The 21,096-nt window shown below is 26.7% G+C and overlaps 2 protein-coding genes across 3 annotated transcripts in view; one reads left to right on the forward strand and one right to left on the reverse strand.

Moving 5' to 3' along the window:
- Nucleotides 1-21,096, forward strand: part of LOC126901746 (protein PFC0760c-like) — a 55,959-nt gene that overhangs the window by 20,837 nt on the left and 14,026 nt on the right. For both annotated transcript variants that reach the window (XM_050678486.1, XM_050678485.1), the window contains exons 3-5: nucleotides 2,761-2,947; nucleotides 5,448-5,666; nucleotides 9,949-10,057. In XM_050678486.1, coding sequence (XP_050534443.1) covers nucleotides 2,761-2,947; nucleotides 5,448-5,666; nucleotides 9,949-10,057 — 515 coding nt within the window. The remainder of the gene's footprint in view (nucleotides 1-2,760; nucleotides 2,948-5,447; nucleotides 5,667-9,948; nucleotides 10,058-21,096) is intronic.
- On the reverse strand, nucleotides 12,985-13,964 carry LOC126901760 (uncharacterized). Its single transcript, XM_050678505.1, has 2 exons — nucleotides 13,568-13,964; nucleotides 12,985-13,487 (listed from the first exon to the last, which is right to left on the reverse strand). Exons 1-2 carry the CDS (start codon nucleotides 13,677-13,679, stop codon nucleotides 13,255-13,257), a joined length of 345 nt encoding a protein of 114 aa, XP_050534462.1. The 5' UTR covers nucleotides 13,680-13,964; the 3' UTR covers nucleotides 12,985-13,254.

Genomic DNA, 21,096 nt, shown 5'->3' on the forward strand with positions numbered 1-21,096 from the left:
GGTTTATATTAAGTAAAGAGATGATATAAAAATAACAAATTCAATTTATTTCTAAAAGCAAAGTATTAATTAAAATTGACACATGGTGAATTATATTTCTATACATACAATAGAACATAAACAATTGAACAGAATAACTATTATAGTTTGTGCAAAAATTTTACAAAGTTGAATAAAATTAACAAGTGTTATAGAGTGTAATGAAGTATAATTGTTCCAGTAAATCACTTTAAAAAAAATAAATAAATAAAAGATTATAAACTAGGTATGATGCGATAACAAACTACTGAACAATAACTTCAAGTTCGAGAGAAGGGAAAAAAGAATTTATCTTAACCTCATCACGACCAAGTGGTCGATTAAATTAAAATGTAACAATAAATGAATAAGAAAATAATTAACTGAACAATACAACAGTCAACTAAAATACAATATTGAGGCTAGCGGCTCATTTATTTAAGTATTGTGCAATCAAATGGACTAATGAAGTAGATTTTCTGTGTAAATAAACAACATGATTGATTGTACAATCATGTGCAACGACAATGAGCAAATATTAAGTTCAAAAGCCCCAACACTATTATAAAATAAAATACTGACCTAATAAAAGAGACAAAATGCAATATTAGATTGGATAAAAGTGTAAATTTTATCCAAACTGAACAAATGGACCAAGTGATTTGAAAATTTTACAATTTAAGAAGAATGGTCTAATAAGTAAATTTGTTCTTACAAACAAACAGAAAATTAAGTTATTCCAAATGAAAATGCAAAATAACAATTGAACGCTATACGTCACTTTAAGCTAATGTGCAAACCACGAGGTGTAAGTAAATAATAATACATTAAACTGTTAAAAATTATTACCAAATTAATATAATACAAGCTAAATGTTGTAGCTACAGGTGATTGCCGTTTCCGTATACAAAAAAGCTTTAACTTAAACGAAAGTCTAAATTACAATATAACAATGTTTGTAAACTAAGGTTAGCTAGACAGCACTTACGGACTGCGATAAAACGAAAGATAATAAACAACAAAAAAAATAAATGGTCGTAAGACGACGTATAGCGTGAGAATAATATTACAAACCGTATCGGCTAAGCGTCCGATGAGTGGAGTGTTATCACCAACTTATACAATTATCAGGATGACCAACTTAAGCGTTCACTCAAACAGTGAGTTTATGTTGAGAAAAAGTTTGATGTCGTTGGCAAAAAGAAGTGCTTTAGATTTTAGGAGAAAATCGGGAAGGGAGTTGATATAAAGGGTGAACAAGAGAGTGCTGAGATGACCACCTTGAGGTAAGCCAGAAGATATGATGCAAAGATCAGAAAGCATACCATTAATTGAAACAAATTATCTAGGATATAAGAAGAAAAGACGAGACTGCTTGTTACTGATGATTTCCTAGGACGAAAGCCATGTTGGCTGTCGCTGAGAATGTGGTTAACACTTCTTTTAATATAGGAAAAACCCAAGGATTCATACATTTTAGCTATATGAGGGAGAATGGATATAGGTCTGTAGTTTGTAATGTCGGATGGACACCAGATTTAAGGATTATGGACTTATCTAGGGCTTAATGCGAATAAACGGCTCTACGCTAATTTTGAATAATAGTGTCATCTACATTTTTCAACACTTCAGTATTTTTTTTATAAAAATATTTCTGTAAGTCCAAATTATGTGGTAAAGCTGTCATAATGTGACATGTGCAACATTGAGCGGTTGAACCGCAGCGCCATTATTATATTATGGGTGTATTCTTAATATATTTTACAAATTAAAAATTACTTTTACTGTATACAGGGTAATTTTTTTATCATAACCCACTCAATTACTTGCAGAATAATAATAATTTAAACATTTTTTTTTTTATTATCTTTAGTTACACGTTATTCTTGAATTTTTAACAACGTAATACTTTTTAAGTTCATCCCTTATGCCTTGGAAGAAGGTCAACTTTGTTTTTTTAAATGGTAACATATTTTTAATTTAATAGTAAATGGTATTTGAATTTTTAATATAACTTTATTCGTTTATTAGATATAATCATTTAAAGTTTCCAATTTTTGAATTAATATACAGATATAATACACAAGGTATATCAAATATAGGTAGCTAATTGGTTTTTTATAACATCGATATTAGCAGGTACACAGCATTGTTATTATCAATTGTAGTAAGGCACATTGTTATGAGTTTATAAATACACTAACTGACAATACAGAAAGTATATATATTGATAATAAACAATCCGTGACTGAGACAGCAATGTCATAAAAATCCAATTAGCTACCTGTATTTACAATCCCATGTGTATTATACATGTATATTAACTCAAAATTTTGAAACTTTAAATGTTTATATCTAATAAGCTAATAAAGTTATATTAAAAATTCAAATGCCATTTACTATTAAATTAAAAACTCAAACATTTTATTAAATTAAAAATATGTGTTACCATTTAAAAAAACAAAGTTGACCCCCCNATGTTCCCATTTAAAAAAACAAAGTTGACCCCTCTTCAAGGCATAAGGGATGAACTTAAAAAGTATTACATAGTTAAAAATTCAAGAATAATGTGTAACTAAAGATAATAAAAAAAAAAAATGTTTAAATTATTATTATTCTGCAAGTAATTGAGTGGGTTATGATAAAAAAATCACCCTGTATAGCTTAAACTAATTTTTAAATATTTATTAATTTAATAATTGTCATAATCTAATTTATTACTTAGTATTGATATTTTTTTAGGATAAGTATCCCATATCAACTTATTTTTCAAACATTATGTCAGGTTACTTATGGAAATTGGTTAATGATGATGAAAATGGATATGAAGATGATATGAATAAATTTTATGATGATGTTAGGGATTCAAAAAAATATAATAAAAAATTACGAACAATATTGTTGAGGTTAATAACGAATATGAATAATGGTATTTGAGATTTACTTTATTTTTGTCTTACGTATACAGAATGATTTTTTTATTACAACCCTCCAATGACTCATAGAATAAAAATTATTTTAACATTTTATTTTTTCTTTAGTTACGTATTATTCTTGAAGCTATGTTATACTTTTTAAATACATCCCTTATGCTTTGTATGGGTGTGAATTTTGTTTTTTCAAATGGGAATACGCCAAAAAAGGCAATTTATAAAAATAATTATTTTTATCATGTATATTATAATATACATAATAATCTATATCAAAGAAAAAGGTTATAATTAAATATTATTTTATAAAAAGTAGATGTGACCAAAACTATGAATTGTTAAGGGAGCGGAGTATTATTATAATAAGTGGAGCTAAGAGAGGGAACATGAAAGAGAAAGTGATTTTTAGTGGGATAGGATGAAACATGAAAATATATAGAGGATAAAAGGTCAGGTGCATCAATTAAACCATTAAGTAGAGCATTGATAAAATAATGATCAGCGTCAACTCACCTGGAAGCAAGATACTAAGAGTGGACTGAATAATGGAGTAATATTGTTAGGGGTCTTTCAATTCGGAGTTTGTTATACAACCACACCGTAATCTAAAATGGGGAAAACGAAAGAAAAGTAGAGGGAACGTAAAAATTCTGGGGAAGTGAAAAGGCTAGTATGACTCTTTAAAAATCCTAACATTTTTAAGGCTTTGCTAACTATTATGTTGATATGAACATCGAATGATAGCGAAGGAGTCAAATGAAATCCTAAGTAATTAACAGGAAATACATGCTTTAACAAAGTACTATCTAGAGAGTAGGAGTGAAAAAGAAAAACATGCTTTTTGGCAAATGTCAAAATGTAACATTTACTGAAATTAAGTAAGATGTCAATCCGATTAACTCAACAAACAAAGGAATCAAGATCTCCCTGCAGTAGTAAACAATCAGAGGGAAAAGCTATTTTCATAAAAATTTTCTTGTCATCTGCAAATAAGAGAATTTGGGAATTAGACAAGTAATTAGTAATAGAGTTGACATAGTGAATAAAAAGCAGAGGCCTCAGGTGCTCAATTTGGGGGACGTCAGAAGGAACTTCAATAATGTTAGAGTTAGCACCATTGACGGAAACATATTGTTTTCTTAACGTAAAGTAGGACTCTAGCTAAGAAAGTAAAGGATCACCTATACCAAGTGATTTAAGCTCAGATAAAAGCAAACGATGGTCAATTGTATCAAAGGCTTTTTTAAATGTCATTGAAAACAGCGTTAACTTGAAAAACATTTTTGAAGCTGTCTAAAATAAAGGTTTTTTAGAAAAATTAATACGGTTTGAATATTATCGAAGGAAAAAAACAATTTGGGGGCAGATTATAAGAATAGGTGGTACAAATAGTTGCATCAGAGTGACAAGAAAAATGGATATTGTAAGCAGAAGAAAAGTGGTAGGAGAGCATGAGGTTATATTATTGTGACAGACAGGTGAAGAAATGGAAGATCGTTTATTAAGATCTTTGAAATATTAGCTCTGAAAAAATTAAATAATTGTTAGGAAGATTTGATTATTTAAAATTAGCATTAGCTTGTTTTTTTTGGAAAATAAGATATTTAAAAGTGGGTGTTGTCCAATGATGGAACTTTAAAAATTTTATCAGGAACGAAGATATTTATTGGAGTATTGCGATTGAGTCTCTTCTTGAATTTTATGTAGCATATTAATTCCCTTATGAAAATCTTCTAACGAAAGGGGAGTGGAAGAAGACGACGGAGTTTTAGACGGTTTGACAGAAGAATTAGAAAAAGAGCGAGTTAAAATTTGTCAGGTTTTAGGTGAATTCATCTTGAATGAAAATGTTTTGAAATAAAACTCCTAGTGGTACTAAAACGTAGCCAAATCTACAACTATGTATATTGAAGAAAAAAGCTTGAGTTTGTCAGTGGCAATCGTTAAAGTCACCGAACAAAACAGTTGGTGGAAAATGTGGAATAATGAATTGATAACCACAAGAAAGTTCTTGATAACAATAATAAGTACATATGATTTAAGTAATAGAAATATTCGTATTATGAATTGTTATGTAAAAAATTAACATTAAAATGACTCACAATGTAAGAGCAAAGCATTCTAAACACAGCTATGAGTTAATAGATAAAGAAACAAACTTAATTACTTTATTTAATTAAAAAAATAGACAGAGAGCTTTATTACTTTATTATCACGAATAAATTATACACAACATTTATCTAAGATACTCATTTTTTCAGAAACTTTTGAGAATTTTACATTATTGTAACAGATAAAATTTTTAGATTGAAATACTCTACTTTATTGCTAAATATAACTCAAACATATTATTGAGTCAATATAAATTGATGTATTTTACAGACATTTAAATCAATTACAAAAAACATAATAAATCTTATTCATAAATCTGACGCTTTTCTGATTTTGCGGTTTTGATTATTGTTCTATATTAATATAATTTTTTTGGTATTTTCTTAGATAATAAAAAGGAGTTAATTAAAGAATATATTAGTTATATACTCAAACATATGCAAAATGACGAAGCAGATTTAAAAAAAAAACTACGTCAAATCTCTATAAAGAGTAATGGTACCGTTAAAATAGATTATGTAAAACGAATTATGGAAAATCCATTATTTAAAGATCGTTCTAATTATAAAATTATCTGTGAATTAGTAATCAAAAAAAATGTAGAGGGTAAGTGATCAGTTAATTTTCTAAGAATTCGATTTACGATTATATACAAAAAAAAATAAAATAATATAACACGAATTTTTATATTATTAACGTCAAATCCGTTTTATTATTTAATTATAAAGAAAAAAAAACCCAGCACAGTGGGGTCGCGGCATAGTGGGGATGTTGCATAGTTGGGTCCAGTATAGATTTAATCTGACAGTGATTAAAATCACTATCATAAGAAACGCTTCGATGCAAATCAGTAGATAGTGTTTAATTCTAAGAAATTGGTGGATAATTACAAAAGCTACATTATCTGCTAGTTTCTTATTAATACCCTGATTAAGATAAAGTATGTCGAATGAAAAAGGGATTATTAAAAAATATTATTTCTCATAAAAAAATTGTGTTGATTCGTACACTTTTCAATGAGTTATAGCATTATAAAGTTAAAAATGTAACCAACCCAACCCAACATCAACTCCTATTTCCTTAATTATATCCAGATTAGTAATTATTTTAATTATATATTATATAATTTTTATAATTAATTATTTTCAAATTATTATTGATTTTTAATATGTTAAAAGTAATCATTTTGAACCTACTTCTTTTTGTTCTTTAAAGTGAAAGTTTTAATAAAAAAAAAATGAATTTATTACCATAACTTTTAACTCAACTTGCAAGTTTGAAATAAATATTATTAAATAGAAAAAAATGAAATTGGTAGATTATTTCAAAAACAACAATAACACTTATTCCCTTAATTTTACCCCGATTTATAACTATAATATATGAATACATAATAATTACAGTAATTAAATTGAGTATGAAAGTGGTATTCAATAATATAATATTGTAATTTTTACGGAGATATTATAAAAATAAAAAGGAGTTGTATATTCATATACTTTTAATGCGTATACAAATTTAAAGGAATTTATGCAATACTTTTTAATAAAAAAATTTTGTTACTTATGAATAAATACACTAAACAAAAGGAACTTTCATCAGAAAAAAAATATACTTTTCTAAATAAACTTTTCGTGATGTTTTCAAATGTGCAATTAAACTTTTTCTATTACTTCTAAGTTTTAATATTATTACTTATTATTAAAAAATAAGTATTTACATATAAAAAAAAATAATTAAGAACAAAAAAAATTGTATTAAATTAATACTGATTTTGATTTTTAATATGTTAAAGGTAATCATTTTGAACCTATTTTTTATTGTCTTTTAAAGTGAAAGTTTTAATGAAAAATACCTTCTCAGCTTCGCATCGAAGCTAAAAAATGAATTTGTTACCATAACTTATAGTTCAACTTGCAAGTTTGAAATTGACATTATTAAATTGAAAAAAATGAAATTTTTAAGATTAATATGCAATCTGGAAATTTTATAATTACTAATTACAGTACATTTGTCAGAAAAATTCGATTTTTTTACATTTTTATCGTAATAGATAACTGAAATAGAAAGAATAGTAATCATATCCTAATAACTTTTGGTGTTTAAAAAAATTCTGCAATTGAAATATTCAGAACTTAATTAATTTTAATAATTTACTTTAATTAAATGAACCAATCAAACCAAAGTAGTTAAAAAGATTTACTCAATTGAGCATATTATTAAAAATATAATTATAATTGTAAAACTCCATCGTTAACTTCAGGTGAAACTAAAAATAATTTTTTTTTTAAATTTATGATTTATATAGCAACATATTACTAAAAAATTTGGCATATTATAGACTGGTAGTAGCACNTTAAAAAATTTGGCATATTAAGACTGGTAGTAGCACACAGAAATAGAGTTAAAAAATTAATAAATTATAAAGTAAATAAAATTATTTACTTTTGTAGTTGAATACTTTTATCATATCAAATTTAATTCGACAATAAATAATTTAAGAATATTAAAAATTAATGATTTTAATTGTTTGTATGGACAAATCTAGTTAAGCTACTTTTTATTTGAATAAGGAATATTTTTTTGATTTTTAAGAGTAATAACTTAAACTAATCATTAACTTAAATATCATAAACTTAAATGAATCATTTGACGTATCGTTGAAAAAAGTAGGTCTAGTGAGGGTTGGCAAAATAAATCGTAGCCAGAAAAAGAACCACATAGTAAAATAATATTAACATGAATATCAATTTCTTCTCACGAGGGGAAACTATAGTGATAGGATCCTTTATATTTATTGAAATTATTGAATCTAAATGAGATAAATATCAAATGATTTGAAAATTCTATTCTAACTCAAAAAAAAAATGCAAAATTTTAGAAGCCACAAACGGATTTGAACCTCGTACCCTAGGCGTTAAAGATCAAGGTGTTACCCATTCGGCAACTATTCGTTGATTTTTGTTGCATGATAAAATTGGCTATTTAAGCTAACTCAAATTTAAAAATTACTTTTTCGACTTTAAAAAAGTAAAAAATGTTAATAAGTATAATATCATATGTCTTATGAACTTTATTCTATGTCAATGAAATTATATAATATTCATGAAAGTCAGTTTATTCCCCTAATAAAATATTTTAAAATAAAATAAAATACAAAACCTAGAATTTTAATAAAAAATAGCATATTTTTAAATACGGTAGCCTTTTGCGCATAGAAGATAGGTCGTCGGGACAAATTTTTTTTTTTCATTTAGTAGTACATAAAATAAGCTTTAATTTGATATATGTTTAAAGGACGCAGTATTTCCGGAACATTTTCAAAAATTAAGTTGAAAAAGTTAGTTTTTGTAAAAAAGTTGCAATTTTAAATCCCCCCCCATGAGCAGGTTAAGTGTTAAATTTTCAAAAAAATTATATCAAATGAAAGGAAAATATCTAAGGTTTTAGTTTAAAAAAAAATTATGTTGATTTGTTGATTTTTGAAAAAGTTATGGAAGTTTTAAGAAAAAAAAGTGAAAAAAATGACAAAATTTGTCGATTTTTAAATTTGTAATTTTTTTAGATATTTCCCCCATTTGCGGGGAACGAGGGAAAATTTTTAAATTTTTAAGGGTAATGTCTTCAACTAGATACAATTTGTGATCTTTTGACGTATTGTTAAAAGAAATCGGTCCAGTGAGAGCTGAGAAAAAGTAGTGACAGACACAAAAAAAAAAATAAAAAAAAAAATAAACACATCATGGTAAAATTAATACCTTCTCAGCTTCGCATCGAAGCTAAAATAATAATATAAAAGATATTACGAGGTTAAGTCGACTGTAACTATAACCAAAAGGAACGATAAAAAGTAAAATATGTCTGATATCACAACAACTGATGGACAGTAAAATAAAAATCTAAAATTAATTAGGTACAGGAATAGCCTACATAACATATAGCACATAAATTTACAAACATTAATAACTCATGCGACATAAAACGGTAACACTGTTACTGTCGCCACAAGATTGTGGCTGTTCCCAGCCACAAAAATTTAGAAAAGGAAAATCAAGTTCTTTACAATAGTAATTATTGTCATATTTTTAAAAAAGTATAAAAATATTTAAAACATTTTTAGTTAAAAAAACAGTCGTATTTAATGTTTTTATCTATACTGTTTGATTATTATTTTACACAATTTTCTTAGAGCTATTTGATGAAAATCTGAAAAATAAAATATGCAATTACAACTATTTTGATTTTAACTAATTAAAGGTTTACTTTAATAGTAATTTATAGGACATTATGCTAAAAATAAAATCAATAAGTAACATAATATTAGTTTGAATTTTTGCACTATTTGATTAATTACGTAAGAAATTTTCAAAAAAACTATACAATTTTTTTTGTAAATTATAAATAAACTTCAGAAGTTAACTCTGGTTTTATAATTTGAAGCATTTTTACAAATAATGTTATAAAAATATTATTATAACATTTTTTAAAAAAAAATTAGTTAGAGACGTACTAACCTTTAAAGTAATTATATTTGAATGCTTTTAAGTATGTAAGGATGATCTAGGTAAGATGACAGGCCAAGTGTTAGTCAATGTCTTTTAAATTATTTATAAATTATAATTATTAATTTTTGGATTACAATTAATCTTAATAACATATTTTACTTTTATCAAATACTTTAAAATTATTCAATAATAATTGTTGCTAACAATTTTTTGTTCGATTAATTAATTAATTATATATGTTACAAAACAAAAATATAAAAAATATTGTTTTACTTTTAAATAATTTTAATGCAAATCTTTAAAACTTATGTTGTAATTTCTATACTTTTTGAGGGAATATCAACTATTTGTATAATAATAATAAATTTAAAATTTTATTTCAGATCTGCTTGCAAACTTGATAAATATTGAAGATAATGAAGACGATGAAGATGATGAAGAGGATGAAGATGATGCCGATGATGAAGACGATGAACATGATGTGAATATTTCGTAAATACTAATAAATACTCTAAGTAGTTTTTACTTATAGTTTATAAAATTATATTAAAATTTTTTTAATTATTATAAATAAAGAGATGTTTAATTTGTAATATTCAGGGAAAATCACTGTGGGTTATAATTGATGAGAGGGACGATAAGTGAATTATCCCTCTTTGATCCTTGCCTTTTTTTAAACAATATAGTAAAAAAGTATTTAGCTTGCATAGGTTTGGTTATAATATTAATTATCATAAAAATTCATATTATATTAAATATAAATTAAAACCCCAGCGCAGTGGAAATGCAGTTGGGTTGAGTATAGCATAGTTGAGACAATAATAAATATAATCTGACAGAGATTAACATCATTATTATAAAATAATTACGATGTAAAAATGATCAAACCTTTCAGGAAAGACGATTTAGATTAGCTTTAAGCTTTTATTTGATATAGCTTTGAAGGATGAAGACAATTTACATTTACATTTTATTTTTTACAGAGATATCCGATTTTGTTTACTCGCTAATGCCAATCCTTCAGAATATATGGTCTTTGTATTTTTATATCTACTTGTCTTCGTTGTTCTAAGCCTTCGGACCCACAACCCCTATAAACTCATAGGTTACATTCTATAGCCAAAACCATTTTTTATAAACATTTTATTTTATTTTTTTTAATTATAACAATCCACTACATTAAAATCGGGTTCTTTAGATGTATAAATCATTAAAATCGGTCCAATCACAGCTGAATATTTATATGGATAAGAAAATAAAAACAACACATCATAGTTAAGTCAAAGTCTTGTAACGTGACAAAATGTGAATTTCTATGATATAGATAGATTTACTGTTTTGCTTTGCTAATAGGCGCACGTACGTTATATCCGGCCGTGTAATCAGAAAACTGTACTGTTGCTGTCAAGGTGAACGCTATACACACAATATTCTTTATCAGTTTAATAATCGTTCCCTATATGACACATACACTGGCCACCACTGTCGATACCTGTATAATTTTAATATTGTTCATACTTTTATCGTTTTCATATTTTGTAAATTGTTAAGCCGATACCCTCTCACAAACGTAATCGTCGTCGTCGTCGTTGTGTCTAGCCGGTGTGTAATAAAATTTTTTTCTCTCTTCGCTTTGAACCACCGTTGTGGTATTTTGTTGCTGTTTTTTACTACTAGACTATAATATTACAAATTTTGTAACATGTTGTTTATAAATCATTTCAAAAAATATAGTTTAAAAAAACTAAAAAAACACGCTTTTATAGCACACCGAACTAAAAAGTTAAAAATAATTTTTAAAATGAGATTAAAACAATTATGAATGAAAAATACTAGTATTATTGTGAAAAAAAGGGTCGGGCGCTCAATATACGAAATATATGGCACAAAGCACCCACGCTTTTTTTCACAATAATTCTAGTATTTTTCATTCATTGTTGTTTTAAGTTTATTTTATCACGCAATTAAAATAGTATTTTTCGTTCATTATTGTTTTAATCTCATTTTAAAAATTATTTTTAACTTTTTAGTGCAATGTGCTATAAAAGCGTGTTTTTTTTTTTTTTTTAGTTGAGAATTTAAGCTTAAATTTATTAATTTAATGTTTTCTTTTTTAGCTTCGATGCGAAGCTGAGAAGGTATTGGTTTTACTATGATGTGTTTTTTTTTTTTTTTTTTTTTTTGTCTGTTACCACTTTTTCTCAGCTCTCACCGAACCGATTTCTTTCAATGAAACGTCAAAAGATCACAAATCGTATCTAGTCGAAGACATTACCCTCAAAAATTGAAAAAAATTCCCTCGTTTCCCGTAAATGAGGGAAACCTCCAAAAAAATTACAAATTTAAAAATCGCTAATTTTCGAAATTGTTTTTACTAAAAACTGCCGTAACTTTTTTAAAAATAAACATATCAATATAATTCTTTTTTTTATAGATGCATGATGTCATTACCTATCATTTGGTATATTTTTTTTATAAATTTGACTTTTTACCTGCCCACAGGGGGGGATTTAAAATGACAACTTATTCACAAAAAATTAATTTTTTTAACTTAACTTTTGAAAGTGTTCCGGAAGGTCTGACACTTTTATATATATAACTTAAATTAAAGCTAATGTATTATATGTTTGAACAGAGCGCCCAGTTATAATGTGCGGGTTAGTTCACGTCCGGTTGGGTTGTCTAATTATGCCGGAGAAAGAAATAGGGAGTGGACTGTATATAAGAGGATGGTACTTACACTATATAAAATAATAAGAATTACAAGACAAGGAGTTATATATTAAAGTAACAATATATATATAAATTATCATAGAATTGTGGATTGGAGGGTTACTTAATACTAAACTGGCCAACAAGGCATCTCTGAAAGCTAATGTAATATACTTTATTATGAAAAAAAAAAAATTCGGACTTTATTTTATCTTCATGGTAAAAATAGACATTAAACTTAATAAAAAAATACGATTTTTGTAAAAAAATTCTTTTTTATATTTTTAACTTTATAATGCTATAATTTTTTGAAAGATGTATGAATCAATATAATTCTTTTTTATGTAGATTCATGATGTCTTTACCTATCATTTGGCATATTTTTTGATAAATCTGACTTTTACCTGCCTACAGGGGGGGATTCAAAATGACAAATTTTTCACAAAAAATTGACTTTTTCAACTTAAATTTTGAAAGTGTTCCGGAAAGCCTGACACTTTTATATATATATTGAATTAAAGCTAATGCAATCTTTTTTATTATGTAAAAAAAAAATTTCGGACTTTATTTTGTCTTCACGGTGAAAATGGCTACCAAATACTATTATTGTTTGAAAATTATCGATTTTATTTTTTACATTTTGAACTTTATAATGCTATAACTTATTGAAAAGTGTATTGATCAATATAATTTTTTTATGGGAAATACTATTTTTTAATAATCCCTTTTTCATTCAACATACTTTATCTTAATGAGGATATTAATAAGGAACTAGCAGTTTATGAAGCTTTTGGAATAATCCACCAATTTTTTAAAATTAAACACTATCTAAAGATTTGCATCGAAGCGTTTTTTTTTGATAGTGATTTTAATCACTGTCAGATATCATTATACTTGATCCAACTATGCCACGTCACCACTGTGCCGCGACTACCCTGTGCTGGGTTTTTTTTTTAAACTATATTTATTTTTAACTTTTAAGTGCGATGTGCTTTAAAAGCGTGTTTTTTTAGTTTTTTAAAAATATATTTATTTTTATTCGCAGCTGAAAACCACATTTTAATATAACATTCAACTACAAAACAACATATATCTTCTAGTGCATTTACTTCTTTTGAAGGCCCAAGACATTGACTCATTTCTTCAACGTTTTCCTCCATATCAATATCTTCTTTCTCCGAGCTAGAGCTGCTATAATATTGAGTTTCGGCTAAATAATAAAATACTTCGGTATATAAAAACTGCTTACTTATAATGTCCTGAAATTATTGTGTGATATTTAATAATTACCTGTACAATTTGCAATTTCTAACTTCTCTTTTTTCTTTCGATCATCTTCTTCTTCTTGTCGAGTAATTTTACGTTTTTCAATACCTATTAACTTCATATCATTACCAAGCATGCTCCTGAGTGGCCTTTTTTAAGTTGTGACAATAAGAACTGTTTGTCTTCTTCAATACTCATCATATTCAGAGCTTCGATATGAGAAATGTCAAAGAGGTTGTCTAATTCTTCAGAAAAAATATTATAATGTTGTTCTTGTGTTTGTTTTTCTAGATTTATTTTTGTCCAACTATCTCTATTTCTCATACAATATTTTTAATTTAATAACACAGTCTGAAGAATACTGTGTAGGAATATGCGCTTTTCTCCAAAATATTAAACACTCATCTATTACAATTATTATTTTATTGTGTTTCTTGTTTTTTTTTTATTTAATATAACTAAGAAAATTTGTTAATTTATGAACAAAAAAACATACATGCAAAAAAAATTTAAAAAAAAAACAAGTTTTCGTAGTTGTTTTAAATTTTTATTTAAAAAGGATTCATAATTCGAAAAAAACTCAAATAACGTTTTTTATAGAAGATATCACAGTGATTAATATTACTTCTGTACAATTTCTGCGCACAATTAAAATTTAAGACACTGGAAAAGTATAACTGAAAACTATGTCATTTTTTTAAAAAAATTAAGTGAAACTGATTTTTCTTATTTTTACGAAAAAATATTAATTTTACAAAAAAATAGTAAATTACCTTAATTTTTGTTCACATTGAGTTCTATAAAAATTGTTCTTTATGTTTTTGGCGAAACTTCAAAAATAGAGAGCGTACACTCAAAAAAAAGATAATCCACCCCATTTTAGAAGAACTTCAACCCCTTTGAGGCACGTGAAGTGGTTGACTTATTGTACTCAAATTTTACCAGTTTCATTTTTTCAGAGAACCTAACGAAATTTTGAGCCCATGACTCTGAATTTCTTAAAAAAAATTTTTTATTCTATAACTAAGGACCACCCTAATATATATATAATAATGAAACTTATGTACGGAAATGTATCATACACGAGATATAGCTGTTTTTTATGGTCCTAGGATTTGTCCCGTATCATCATTTTTCGTCACTACCTCCGGAAGTGGATAATTTGCGTGCCTACAGCTTTCCATGGTCTGGTAGCCGTTTCTCAGACTCCCTCACCGGAATCGAACCCTGATTCCCTGTTACCCATTACAACGTAAGTAATAATACAAACGGTTTTATGGGACCCGGTTGTTAAATGATATATCAAACGCGTTGATATTGTATACTACTTGTCAATCTCTAGCTATATACTAATTGCTGTCTATTGTTGCAATTTTATGTGTATCAGCGGCGGCGCCTCACGCGCAATAAAGTTTGTATAGAGAAACAGCTGGTAAATCTATAATTGTTCAGCTATTGACAATTTATTATAACCGGGTGGGGAATTCACTGCTATCGAACTGTGTGATTGAAGTAAATCGGAGAAGAGAGAATGTGAAGGAAACCTAACTGGTTTATTTGAAAAAAAAACTAATATAAGCGTGTTAATAAAACATAAGCATGTTAAAATCAAGTCAGAAAATGGTCTTCTTACCATCTTATAAACAGTTGACACTACTTACGTCATAAAAATGTGGTCGTCACTGGTTTTGAGGATAGAGACCCATGGACTGTTTATTAATGAGCAACAACAGGTTATTTCAACGAAAAATAAAACAAACCGAATAGATGAACATAATAATAATAATAAAATAATCTTCGCATAATATCGCGGCACTTTCGTTGGCGTCGACGACGTGTTGTCCGGCGTGTTCCTCGGGCGTCAACAGGTTAGCAGCGTTGATGGCGACGTTGCGCGAGCGCGGATCTAATCGTAGACGTTGTCACTTTGACAACGGGAAGAAGACTACGGTATCATTTGCGGCAGGATGTCGTCGGGCGTGCGGCGCTTGCTGGACTTTGCACCGCGGCGTATAACGCGAGGTGTTGATCAGTCAAATACTCATAATAGGGCGACGGCTGATAAAGGTGGCACGAGTCGTGGGGCATTGTGTATAACGAATCGACGCGGGGCCATATCAATCACAATAAAAATTTGTTATATATATATATATATATATATATATATATATATATATACTTAATTGATGACACGCGCGTGTACGGGTTGGAAAATATTGTTGTCTACGACTGGTGAGCGGGGTGGGGCGAATGCGATACGACAGTATAGTCTCAAGGTCATACACGACGTGACAAACATACATGTGAAACTAATATAAGCGTGTTAAAAAAAATGATTGTTTTTTCTCCTGAATTAACAAATGATTTTTACAAATATAATCAAATTTTATAATACGCTCAATTGAGTAAATCTTTTTAACAACTTTGTTTTGACTGGTTCATTTAGTTAAAGTAAATCATTAAAATTAATTAAGTTTTCAATATTTTAATTGTAGAATCTTTTCAAACAACAAAAGTTACTAGGAAATTATTACTATTACTTCTATTTAAGTTATCTATTACCATAAAAATGCAAAAAAATATTGAGCTTTTCAGATAAATTTACAATAAATAGTAATTATAAAACTTTCTGACTGCATATTGATCTTAACGATACAATTTTTTTAATTGTCATAAAATTTTCTATTTAATGTTCTCAATGTCAAACTTGCCAATTGAGCTAAAAGTTATGGTAAAATAAATTATTTTTTTTTATTATAAACATTTACAACAATCAACTTTAAACGATTAAATAAATAGGTTAAATATGTCATTTTCCTTATTTTTAACATATTAATAATCAAAATCAGTATTAATCTAAAACAATTTTTTTTGTTCTTAATTTTTTTTTTTATATGTAAATACTATTTTTTAATAATATTAAAACTTAAAAGTGATAGAAATAGTCTAATTGCACATTTGAAAACATCGCGAAATGTTGATTTAGAATAAAATATTTTTGTTTCTGATGAAAGTTCCTTGTAGTACAGCATATAAAACTTGTTATATAACTGTTAAACTTTATCAAAAATGACCAAATCAGTACAATTTTTTTTTTATATAGATGCATGTCTTTATCTATCATTTGGTTTTTTTTTTATAAATCTAAACCTTTACCTGCCCACAAGAGGGATTCAAAATATTAACTTTTTTTTTTTTATTAAAGTAAATCATTAAAATTAATTCAGTTCTGGATATTTCAATAGTAGAATCTTTTTAAATATCAAAAATTACTTAGAAATGATTACTATGATTTCTATTTAAGTGTTCTATTACGATAAAAATGCAAAAAATAATGAGTTTTTCTGATAAATTTACAATAAATAATAATTATAAAACTTTCTGACTGCATATTAATCTTAAAAATAACATTGTTTTAATCCTCATAAATTTTCTGTTTAATGATTTATTCTAGTCAACGAAGGAGTAATTTTGGAGAATAGCAGGAAAAATTCCCAACCAAATTTTTTTTTTTTTTAAAGTAGGAAATTGGTGGATTATTCCAAAAGCAACATTAACTCTTATTTCTTTAATTATATCCTGATTAGTAGTTCTTTGATTTTAAAATATAATATATGAATAAATACTAATTATAGTTTTTAAATTTAGTATGAAATTGATATTTAATAATTTAATATTGTAATTTAAACGGAGAAATTATAAAAATAATAAAGAAGTTATATTTTGCTTTACTTTTACGTGTATAAAAATTTAAAGGGCTTGATACAATAATTTTCAATAAAAACTGTTTGTTACTATAAAAAAATGCTCTGGACTACAATGAACTTTCGTCAGAAGCAAAAATATACTTTTCTAAATCAATTTTTCGCATTGTTTTCAAATCTGCAAGTAGACTTTTTCTATGACTTCTAATTTTTTATATTATTACTAATTATATATAAAATAATAATTAAAAGAAAAAAAAATTTGATTTCAAATTATTACTGATTTGATTTTTAATGTTAAAAATAATCAGTCCAAATTTTCAATTTTAACCTATTTTTTTGGTTCTTTAAAGTTGATGAAAAATTTTTGATAAAGATTTATGAAAGTTTATAGTAAAAAAAATTGAATATATTACCATAACTTTTAGCTCAATTACAAGTTTAAAATTGACATCTAGGCCAGTCAACAAAGGAAAAATTGCGGAAAAAATTTTGTTTTTTTAAAAGTTGAATTAAAATATGTATAATGACATACTAATAGTCCTCAAGATTGGAATTGAGCTTTTTTTTTACAGCCTCGCAAAAGTTCAAAATTATGAGCTTTTCTAATTTTCTCAAAATATATTTAACTTACAAAAACAAGTTTCGTACAAAAGTTGTTTAAAAGACAATTATAAACAAAAAAATTATCTTATATTTTTTCATTTAAACAAATATTTTTCGAGTTACATTACATTTAATATGAGTACTAAAATTTATTTCCCATTTTTTTTCATTTTACGGTTATTTTTTATCATGTTATACTTACATTAGACACAATGTTATAAATGCATATGTGTGTATGTTTGAGTTTATTTATTTATTGTAACATTAAATTGTAGTGTATATTAATATACAACCGATAGAGTAGGTAATTGATTTGAACACTACATTGTTTAAACCCAACTTAACGCTAAATTGTACATTCCCAAACAACAATTATATTATATCAATTGCCACCGGAATTTCTGGTAATCTTTTTCTTTTTCTTTGCCTTAATCCCAACTACATGGAGTCGGCTACCCTTATCCTAAACTTCCATTTGACACGATCTCCCACATCTTCTACGCTCACATCAGCTGTCCTCAAATCGCATTCANCTTCTACGCTCATATCAGCTGTCCTCATATTGCATTCAATAACATCCCCCAATCTCTTTTTTGGTCTTCCTCTACCTCTTTTTCCTTCAAAATTCATTTTTTATAACTGTTCTTACAGCTTCCAATTCTTCTCTCTTCATAGCATGACTAAACAATCTAAGTCTATTTTCTGTCATATTATCCACGATTGACGCAACTCCTGTACTTCCTCTTATATGTTCGTTCCTTATTCTATCTTCTCTAGTCAGTCCACTCATTCAACTAAGTATTCTCATCTCTGCTACACTTATTCTCTGCTCTACTTTCTTATCAACCGCCCAACACTATGAACCATACATCATAGCTGGCCACACAATTTCATACTAAATTTAAAAACTATAATTAGTATTTATTCATATATTATATTTTAAAATCAAAGAACTACTAATCAGGATATAATTAAAGAAATAAGAGTTCATGTTGCTTTTAAAATATTTCACCAATTTCTCTAAAGGAAACACTATCTACAGATTTGCATCGAAGCGTTTCTTATGATAGTGATTTTAATCACTGTCAGATATCATCTATACTTGTCTCATCAATGCCTCGTCTACACTGTGCCTCGACCCCACTGTGCTACTGTTTTTATATTAACTTCCTACATCCAGTTCTAAAATATAAAATATAGGCAACTTGTCCGCCTCTCGTCTCTAAACCCGGACTACACATTACAAATGCGATCGTTTATGACGTCAAGTTCCTGTTTAAAATCGAAAAAGTAATTTTTTAATTTATATTAACTTAAATTGCTAATTTTATCATGTGACAAAAGCAACTAACAGTTGCCGAATCATTTGTATCATTCATCCATAGGGTACGAGGTTCAAATCCGTCTCTGGAAATTAATATTTTAATTAAGCAATTCCATTCAGTTTAAACTGCTAATTGATGGGTAGTGTGCCATTTTCTTCTAACTCTGCGTTTTTGACAAACCCAACGAGGTTCAAATCCGCTTGTGGCGGATGATTGCATTTTTTTTGAGTTGGAAAAAAATTTTCAAATCATTTGATATTTATCTCATTTAGATTCAATACTTCAATAAATATAAAGAATCCTATCACTACAGCCTACCCTAGTGAGAATAAATTTCTTATTCATGTTAATATTATTTTACTATGTGGTTCTTTTTGTGGCTACGATTTATTTTGCCAACCCTCACTCGACCTACTTTTATCAACAATACGTCAAATGATTACAATTCGTATTTAGTTGAAGATATTACCCTTAAAAAATTCCTTATTCAAATAAAAAGTAGCTTTTTCCATACAAAAAATTAAAATCATTAATTTCTGATATTCATAAAGTATTTATTGTCGAATTAGATTTAATATGATAAAAGTATTCAACTACAAAAGAAAATAATTTTACTTCGTAATTTTTTAACTTTTTAACTCTATTTGTGTGTGCTACTACCAGTCTATAATATTCCAAATTTTTTTGTAACATGTTATATAAGTCATAAGTTTCAAAAAAAAAAATGATTTTTAGTTTCACTTGAATTTAACGATGGATTTTTACAATTATAATCAAATTTTATAATATGCTCACAATTGAGTAAATCTTTTTAACTATATTTTTATTGGTTTTTTTAGTTAAAGTAAACCATTAAAATTAATTGAGTTCTGCATATTTCAATTGTAGAATCTTTAAACACCAAAAGTTAATTAGAAATTATTACTATGATTTTTATTTAAGTGATCTATTACGAAAATGCAAAAAAAAAAAACCCAGTACAGGGGGGTCACGGCACAGCCGTGACGTGGTATGGTTGGATCAAGTATAATGATATCTGACAGTGATTAAAATCACTATCAAAAATAAAGGCTTCGATGCAAATCTTTAGATAGTGTTTAATTTTAAAAAAATTGGTGTTTTATTCCAAAAGCTACTTGATCTGCTGGTTCCTTAATATCTCGATTAAGATAAAGTATGTCGAATGAAAAAGGGTTTATTAAAAAATATTATTTCTCATAAAAAAATTGTGTGGATCCATAAACTTTTCAATAAGTTATAGCATTATAAAGTTAAATATAATATGAATAATAAAATCGAGAATTTTCACACGAAAATAGCATTCGGTAGCCATTTTCGCCGTGAAGAAAAGTCCAGAGGTCAAATTTTTTTTTTTCAAATTAAAGTATATTACATTAGCTTTAATTTAAGATATATATAAAAGTGTCAGACCTTCCGGAACATTTTCAAAAGTTATGTTGAAAAAGTAAATTTTTTGTGAAAAAGTTGTCATTTTAAATCCCCCCCTGTGGGCAGGTTAAGTGTCAGATTTACAAAAAAAATATACCAAATGATAAGTAAAGACATCAAGCATCTATATAAAAAAAAATTATATTGATATGTTCATTTTTGAAAAAGTTAGAGCATTATTAAGTTAAAAATATAAAAAAAAATTATTTTACAAAAATCGTAATTTTTTATTAACTTTGATGTCAACTTTCACCACGAAGACAAGTCCAGAGGTCAAATTTTTTTTTTTCAAATTAAAGTATATTACATTAGCTTTAATTTAAGATATATATAAAAGTGTCAGACCTTCCGGAACATTTTCAAAAGTTATGTTGAAAAAGTAAATTTTTTGTGAAAAAGTTGTCATTTTAAATCCCCCCCTGTGGGCAGGTTAAGTGTCAGATTTACAAAAAAAATATACCAAATGATA

This window comes from Daktulosphaira vitifoliae, unplaced genomic scaffold (genome assembly GCF_025091365.1).
Source record: "Daktulosphaira vitifoliae isolate Bord-2020 unplaced genomic scaffold, ASM2509136v1 Scaffold_3, whole genome shotgun sequence".
Classification (NCBI taxonomy): Eukaryota; Metazoa; Arthropoda; class Insecta; order Hemiptera; family Phylloxeridae; genus Daktulosphaira; species Daktulosphaira vitifoliae.

What these genes read in the sequence shown, in the direction of transcription:
- LOC126901760 (XM_050678505.1), bottom strand. Translation starts at nt 13,679, where the DNA reads ATGCTTGGTAATGATATGAAGTTAATAGGTATTGAAAAACGTAAAATT. An exon ending in AGAAATTGCAAATTGTACAG is followed by an intron (nt 13,488 to 13,567) that starts GTAATTATTAAA and finishes TTTATTATTTAG; the next exon opens with CCGAAACTCAATATTATAGC.